Genomic DNA, 8,479 nt, shown 5'->3' with positions numbered 1-8,479 from the left:
ATGAGAGAGAGAGAGAGAGAGAGAGAGAGAGAGAGAGAGAGAGAGAGAGAGAGAGAGAGAGAGAGAGAGAGAGAGTTAGTGTTCCAGCGGAAGTTAGTGTTCCAGTCAAATAATAATGTATCATTCGTGAACAATGGGCCATGAGTCTATGTTCATTCAAAATTTTTATTATCAATTTCAATGAGAAAATTATCATTTGCATGACGGAAAATACACCAACAATCTGAAAAATATATTTGGAACTTACACTTACTTGTTATTATTATCACCATGATCAATAATTTATTCTTAATTTCAGAACGTGCCAATTATTTCGAAGTAAGAAATCAATTTGGTCGACGCTAGAGAGAAAAAACGATACAAAAATTCTGGTGAAATCATATTGATTACGGTGTTTGAACTGACATGTCTCATCCAAGCCCATGAAATGTTCGCCAACGTGTCACAAGTTCTATCCAAGCGTTTACAAGCGCGTTTCATATCTGCCATACTTGTTCGCTATGTATGCGCCCACACGTTCGTAATGTATGAATATTGCAAAGTTGTATAGTTAGAAAAGGTCAAACATTTTTGCTAAGACACCAATGCGATATACCTTGGCATTAAAATGGAAATCTCCACATATCACGACAGAAACATGCTCTAATTTATCAAAATATAAGTTGTCCAAAAACATAAACTACTCTCAATCTAATCGTGGATATGTATGTTTCGAACATCTCTTGAGCTCGTGAACATTTGGATAGAACTTGTGACACATTGGCGAACGTTTCACGGGCTTGGGTGACGTGCATTTCATGAGCAAAATTTTGATTAAAATCTTAGGTTTTTTTTTCAGTGGCGCTTATCATTCGCTTGCGATAAGGCGACGATAACGAAACAGCAATTCCCCTTCGAACAGTGTATTTAAATACAATGCCACAAATAGCAAAACAATTAATTGAACATTTTCGGAGCCGGAGGAAAATTAAAATCATTTCACCAACGGAGATTACATCGATTGTTTGGCAAGAAAATAAAATCAAGTGAGAAAGAAAAATAAGGTTCAAAGGAAGAGTTTCAACATTAGCGCAAACCGATTTTCAAGCGGATAGTTTTGATCAATCATGTTTTTGGCATTAGTTTTGGCATGTGGTGGCATCCTCGCATCCGTCGACGCTCGTACAGCACCACAAAGTATGTAATTTGTTGTTGTTGTTGTTGTTTCTCAATATTTCGGCTTGCTTGCCTAATCATGGAGGATATGGTATCGCCCACATGTGAAAAAAACCACACAAATTTATTTTCATTTCATCGATTTTCATTAAGAGTGTACGGTGAACATAAATTCGGACTTGGCCACACCACAACCATTATATTTCTATGGCAATACAACGGATCTTGTGACAACGACCACTGGCACTAGTCAATTCAATTTGGACGGCAAGCAACAAATCGAACTTTTTTGTACGGACGGTTTTCGCAGTCCATACGACAACGACATCACCATGCTTACAGCCACATGCATTTCGGGCAATCAATTTCGAATTAAAAATAAATTAGGCCGTCTTATCGATGCGATGTGCAACAACTATCCGAATCATACGACTCGTTACACGGATCGAAAGTGTGTTGCCGGTAACATTGTTGAAATCGGTTTCGATGTACTAGGTAAGTTCGAGTGACAAGTGTAAGAGTATCATCGTACACATTTTATCAAAATCGACCGATATTGGTTCAACTTAAATAACCACACTATTTTCTTGTAACAATTTCAAAGGTTCATGGGTGCCCGTCTTGGAAATTTGTCATGATGTAAAGACCGCTACAACAAAATGGGCACATCATATGCTGAAGCCCAACAATGCCTATCATCAACGCAATGTTGAACGTATCTTTTTCATTCAGGGCGATTTTTATCGTGGCCTTAAACCAGACTCCCTCTATTCGAAGTTTATGCAACATAAAACAATTGGACGGATTCTGGGCTCGGAAGAATTAGCATCGAAAATTGTTGTGAACAGCACTGATTTCTACATGGCACGTGGTCATTTGGCAGCCAAGGCTGACTATGTGTTTGCATCCCAGCAGTTGGCCACTTTTTATTTCATAAACGCTGCGCCGCAATGGCAAAGTTTTAACGGAGGTAATGAACAAATGTACTTTCTACACTGTAATCACTATTCCTATGGAAATAATGCCATTTGAAAATTCTCTAAAATCCAATCATTCATCAAAATACCATTGAACCATAAATACGTACATTCATTAGTTTCAAACTACAAACAGGTAACTGGTTGAAAATCGAAATTGGCGTGAAAAAATTCATCGAAAAGCGTAATATTGACACCGACGTCTATACCGGTACATATGGTGTATTCTCATATCCCGATATTAACGGAAAAGAGCAGGAAATTTATTTAGCATATAGCAACACAACGAATGGAACGAATCGAATTCCGGTGCCACGTTTCTACTATAAGGTTTTGATTGCGGAAAGCATCAATGCGGGAATCGTATTCATTGGCGTTAATAATCCACATGTATCGGATGATGTTGTTGAGAAAGAGTATATTCTGTGCCCGGATGTCGGCGATAAAGTCAACTACATCGATTGGAATCGTCGAAATGTAACGGCTGGTTATTCGTACGCGTGTTCCGTTCCTGATTTCATCAAAGTCGTCAAAGACTTACCTCCATTGCCAAAAATCACCAAAGTACTTCTGTAGTATCTAATCATTATTGCCCACAATTTAGCAATCGCTCGATTGTTCGACTGACAAGCCCCACACTCACAACAAACACATACCACTAGAAAGTAAATTAATGAAATAAAAAAAAAATAAAAGGAAAAACAAATTCAAGTATATTCATACTGATACCATTTATTATTGAGTTCATTTTACGATTTCAGAGTTGATTTGTCATTTATGGATAAGCAAGAAAGCGTTCTAAATTCGAAAAACAATTATTGCATCAATTCTTTGGAATGCATTAAACGATGAAATGGACTTTCAACCGAACAGCAGACAATAATGATATAAATGCTTCTCATTGTGGAAAAATCCGTTTATTTTATACATATACAGTCATGGACAAAATTGAGCGTACGCCTATAAATTTTGTGTTTTATTTTTTCCAGTAACTTTTCATCTCAAATGTAATATATCAACAGGAAGTACATTGACAATTTTGAACATCTAAATTGGCCGGCCAATAGGCGGCTTATGGCTCTCGGTAAAAATGGCCAAAAATTCAATTTTTCTCCAGCCGTTCGATTTGAAAAGTTTAAATGCAGTTTTGAAGGCCTTCAGGAGCAGATACTTTTAAACGCTGAAAACTTTCGGATCGGCTTCAATTTGGGCAATTTATGGCCGTTGGAAAACCCAAAAAAATTTTGACGAAAATTTTCGTACGCCTATAACTTGGTTAAATTGTAACCGATTTCTATGTTTTATACTATTAAAATTATCTTCATTAAATGGGCTTTCCAACGACATTTGACATTTCGCAATCAAACGCTTGGTTTAATTTTTCGAAAAAAATCGGCCATTTTTCCAACGGCCATAACTTGGCCAAATTGAAACCAATCAGAAAGTTTTCAGCGTTTAAAAGCATCTGCTCCTGAAGGCCTTCGAAACTGCATTTAAATTTTTTAAATCGAACGGCTATGGAAAAAGTTGAATTTTTGGCCATAAGCCGCCTATTGGCCGGCCAATTTTGATGTTCAAAATTGCCAATGTTATTCATTTTTCATGTACTTCCCATTGATATATTACATTTGAGATGAAAAGTTACTGGAAAAAATAAAACACAAATTTATAGGCGTACGCTCAATTTTGTCCATGACTGTAAATGATTCATAAGTTAGTCGGCAACTATTAAAAAATTATCATTTTTCATATTATTCCATAAAAATATGGAATATTCGAAATTGCTGGATGGTGTTTCAGTGTATTCCAAGAAAACAACCACTTTTCTTTTATTCATGACTCTGTTGATATGCTAATGTATCAAAACTGCTATTTATCTCGTTGATAGTACGAGTTTTCATTTTCAGTTTGAAATTATATCACAATTTTTTTCGGGTCCGAATTCCTTTTTTACCTAAGGTGATGAAAACAAATATCTTGGTAAAATTTATTCATTTATGTAGTGAAGGTTTATTACAATTTTGGTCTGGATTCCTTTTCGATTTTAATTTATGAATATAACGCAGTGTCGTCAGAAAAGTTGAACGATCAATTTGCATCAACTGAACTTCTGTTTTCGAGAAGTTTGGCACACGAAAATGTATAAAAATTCTTGCCATTTGGAGTATTTTGTCAGTAGCAAAGAAGTCCTTATGACTTTGAATTCTTCTGCGTAAATTGTGAGTGAAACGTTAAAATTTGAAAAGAAAAATTGAGTCAAGGTAAGTTGAATATTTCCCTTGTGCAAATAAAAATGACTAACAGCCACTTGGTTTTATGTAGCGGTACACTGATTTGAATCAATTCAAAATTGTGCATAGATGTAATTGCGTTTAGCTTTTGTCTCAGTTATGCGAATAATTTTGAAAGTTCCCATAAAGCATTGATCAATTCTCAACCAAAACGACTGAAAATAGTTGGCTGACTCCTATGTTACAACAGTTACATACACACAGTGTGTTAATTTACTTCGATTTCTTGAAGACTCTATTTTCCGCTATTTTTAAATCACACGAAATATTGAAATAAAGCATAAGATTATCAAATAGAAATTGAAATTGTCGAATTCGTTCGTTGTGTTCAGCAACACAACTGCATGCAGTCGAATCGAATATATTATATGTTTTTTTTTTCTTCAAAACGTTTATTCAATCCGTGTCACACGTTCTTTTGATTCAAACGCATTCAATTGTATAGCTTCCCATATTATTATAAATAAATATAATTAAATTGATTGATGATACTTTCAAGAGGTTCAAACTCCACTGAACTCATATGCATATTTGTATCATCATGAAAATGTTTTTTGGACAACCGAAAGTATAATCATAGACGAGCAATTAATTTTAAAATTTACAACCGTTATATTGGACAGTGAAATTGAATTTAAATCGCTCTATAAAATAATTAATAAATTCATTAATCATATATATAACTGTTATTGTGCGGTTCAAGCAAAGGACGTATTTATTGACGTTCCCAGATTTCCAATTTAAAGAATGACTACCAGATTCGCCCTATTTGAACTTTTCATGATATTTGTACGTGAAATTTATAAGTCCATCTATTGAAAAAAAACCAAAATCAATTAAAGTTCAAAGTTTTTCATAGATTATCTATGGTATTTACATGTGACACATACAGCGCCATCTATTGAAAAAAGTCACAATCGTGTCAAGTTGAAATAAGGCAGAATAACCCAGAAAATGGTTGTCATTCTTTTATTGCGGCTGCTTTTCATTTTTTTTCTTCTAATTTTCATTGTTCTTTGTCAATTTAATTTAAAAGATCTCGAGTTCTTGGAATTCGATAATTGGTTTTTACTTTGTGAGATCACCAATGATTTCGCATGGTTATTACAATGCGCACACAACACCTGCATTAATTACATATTGCCAATAATTACACGAAATGAAAAGTAATTTCAATGTCAACCATATGGCATCGCTTGACTTCTAATTTGCTTTTCTAAAAAATAAGTTACTTTATCAAAAATAAAATGATACATAAATTATTTTCTGTCGGTTCTTCGCTATGCAACATTATCTTTCGCGACAAAGAACATTTGTAACTAAGCATATCAAAGATAACACTGAACAAACAATAGATTGGAATAATCTTCGTTGTATTCAAACACATTGGTCTGAATTAACAATAATTTCGTCTAAATTCCAGCTGAATTACGAGTCGATCAATCGATATTGAAGTATCAATCATGTTTTTGGCATTAGTTCTAGCATGTGGTTGCATCTTTGCTTCGGTGGAGGGTCGCGCACCGGAAGGTATGTAATTTTTGTTGTTCATTTGTTTGTCATATTTTGGCTTAGTTGATCATGAAGCAAATACACAAACTTTTTTGATTTAATCGATTTGTATTAAGGGTGCACGGTGAACATCAATTCGGACTTGGCCTCACCGCAACCGTTATACTTCTATGACGGTTCAACGGAATTAGTGTCAACGGATGCTGGTACCAGTCAATTTATTGTGGGTAGTCAGAAAAAAATTGAGCTTTTTTGTACGGACGGCTTTAACACATACAACGATCATAAGCTCACAGCAACTTGCATTTCGGGCAATCAGTTTCAAATTAGAAATAAGGCAGGTCGTCTTGTCGATGCGGTATGCAAGAAAAATCCAGATACTACGACTCGTTACACAAAACGGAAATGCGTTGCATGCAACATCATTGAAATCGGCTTCGACGTGAACGGTAAGTTAGAGAGGCAGAAATGTGGTAAAACATAGGAGTGTGATGGATTTGCCATATTCATTTCATTGATCAATGAAATTAATATCAATCGATTATTACCAGCCTCTCTGATCGTCTGTACAAATAGATAGGAAACGTCAAACAAGAACAATAAAGTGGCACCTGGCGACTGGTTGAAGAAATAGAGAATCATGCACATAGTTTGCTGTAACAAGTATGCGTTTGTGTAAGTGCGTCTGTGTTAGTTGAAACGTTGAAAGTATGACACATTGCACTTAGTCCCCAGGTGCCGCTGTATTGTTTACTATTTTCATGATCAGAAAGGCTGATTATTACTAATCAACTTCTAATTCTTGTGATTCTACTAATTCCGAAGGCTCATGGGTGCCCGTTTTGGAAGTTTGTCATGATGAAAAATCCGCATCAACAAAGTGGTCGCGCCATATGATTAAGCCAAACAATGCCTATCATCAACGCAATGTTAAGCGTATCTTCTTCATTAAAGGAAATTTTTTCGGTGAACTCAAAATCGACGCACTCTATTCGAAATTTGTGCAACTTAAAACGCTTGGACGGATTTTGGGCTCGGAAGCATTGGCATCGAAATTTATTGTGAACGACACTGACTTGTATTTGGCCCGTGGTCATTTGGCTGCCAAGGCTGATTATGTGTTTGCGACTCAGCAGTTGGCCACTTTTTATTACATCAACGTTGCACCACAGTGGCAATCGTTCAATGATGGTATTATTATTATGTTCAGCACCAATGGAATTACTTTGTAATACAAGTATTAATCAGTTAAAATTTTAAAATGCTCTTTTGGAATATTTTCAAACTTTTTTTTTGGTAGGATTAAAATGTATTAAATCATTTTTATTCTTCATTATTAGGTAACTGGTTGCAAATTGAAATCGGCGTAAGAACTTTCATCGGAAAGCATAATTATGATATCAATGTCTACACCGGTACATATGGAGTATTGTCATTGCGCGATGTTCACGGAAAAGAGCAAGAAATTTATTTAGCACCCGGCAATAAAAACAAGGGAATACCGAATCGAGTTCCGGTGCCACGTTTCTACTATAAGGTTTTGATTGCTGAAAGCATCAATGCGGGAATCGTTTTTATTGGCGTTAATAACCCACATGAATCGGTAGAAGTTATCAAGGAAAAGTATATTTTGTGCCCGGATGTGGGCGATATAGTCAACTACATCGATTGGAATCGTCAAAACGTGACGGCCGGTTATTCTTATGCATGCTCCGTTGCCGATTTTGTCAAGGTGGTCAAAGACTTACCTGCCACATTACCGAAAGTCACAAAACTGCTCCTCTAATGGGGCCAATTCATAATTTGTTCAATTTTTTACTCCCCGCTGAGTACTTTGAAAACAACGAGGTTTTTTTTTTTTAAACGAGCCGAGATGTATTTTCTGTCTATCCCTCCGCATTAGAATTGATTCAAGTAAAATTTGGCAATGTAAATGAACAGATGAATAAACCAAAAAATACCTATAAAAGAAAATAGCGAATGATTTTTTTCATTTTGCTGATACGAAATGCGTTTTGTATTCACCGTTCTTCTATGAGAAATCAAAGTAAGTTTTGACAACGCAATCGCAATTGCGAATATAGGACATGACTCTGTTGATACCAGATCCCAAGGTGTGTAAATGCTAGTGCAAATGTTTCGGCAGATTTATCATGGAAGTATAGCTAATGCATGGACTAAAATCGAATGAAGCCAGAAACGATAGACATTTTACGAATGATCTGACATTCACAAATACATAAATCCCCCGAGAATATGTAACGGATTAGCAATTCATCCATTTTTCAACTGACAAAACTCTACACTCAAAATATGTCATTCGAAAATGGATGAACGAAAGGAGAGAAAAAAAAAACAAAAGAAAATCAAACACAAGTATCATAATGATTGTGACCAATCAGTTTTGAATTGATTTTGTGATTTCAGAGATGATTTATTCGTTTATCCATAAGCAAGAATGGGTTCGAAAATTGAAAACAAACATGCACTGCATCAATTGATTGGAATACATGAGGGAAAAAAACATCAATGATAATGATAACA

General features: G+C 35.3%; 1 protein-coding gene across 1 annotated transcript; it reads left to right on the top strand.

The window, feature by feature from the left end:
• Positions 1 to 911: 911 nt before the first annotated feature.
• LOC129579371 (uncharacterized) lies at positions 912 to 7,847 on the top strand. Its single transcript, XM_055469414.1, has 8 exons — positions 912 to 1,176; positions 1,309 to 1,650; positions 1,760 to 2,125; positions 2,269 to 2,704; positions 5,850 to 5,953; positions 6,052 to 6,384; positions 6,761 to 7,126; positions 7,276 to 7,847. Exons 1-8 carry the CDS (start codon positions 1,107 to 1,109, stop codon positions 7,719 to 7,721), a joined length of 2,463 nt encoding a protein of 820 aa, XP_055325389.1. The 5' UTR covers positions 912 to 1,106; the 3' UTR covers positions 7,722 to 7,847.
• The last annotated feature ends 632 nt before the right edge of the window (positions 7,848 to 8,479 follow it).

The sequence above is a fragment of the Sitodiplosis mosellana genome, unplaced genomic scaffold (genome assembly GCF_009176505.1).
Source record: "Sitodiplosis mosellana isolate CC-2019 unplaced genomic scaffold, AAFC_SMos_1.0 Smas_scaffold_6226, whole genome shotgun sequence".
Taxonomy (NCBI): Eukaryota; Metazoa; Arthropoda; class Insecta; order Diptera; family Cecidomyiidae; genus Sitodiplosis; species Sitodiplosis mosellana.
Note: the sequence above shows the minus strand (reverse complement) of the source record. Positions and strands in the feature narration are given on the sequence as shown.

Bases quoted from the DNA above. Each gene is read 5' to 3' on its own strand.
- LOC129579371 (XM_055469414.1), top strand. From the start codon at position 1,107: ATGTTTTTGGCATTAGTTTTGGCATGTGGTGGCATCCTCGCATCCGTC. The intron at 1,177-1,308 runs GTATGTAATTTG...ATTTTCATTAAG, and splicing joins CGCTCGTACAGCACCACAAA to AGTGTACGGTGAACATAAAT. The intron at 2,126-2,268 runs GTAATGAACAAA...AACTACAAACAG, and splicing joins ATGGCAAAGTTTTAACGGAG to GTAACTGGTTGAAAATCGAA.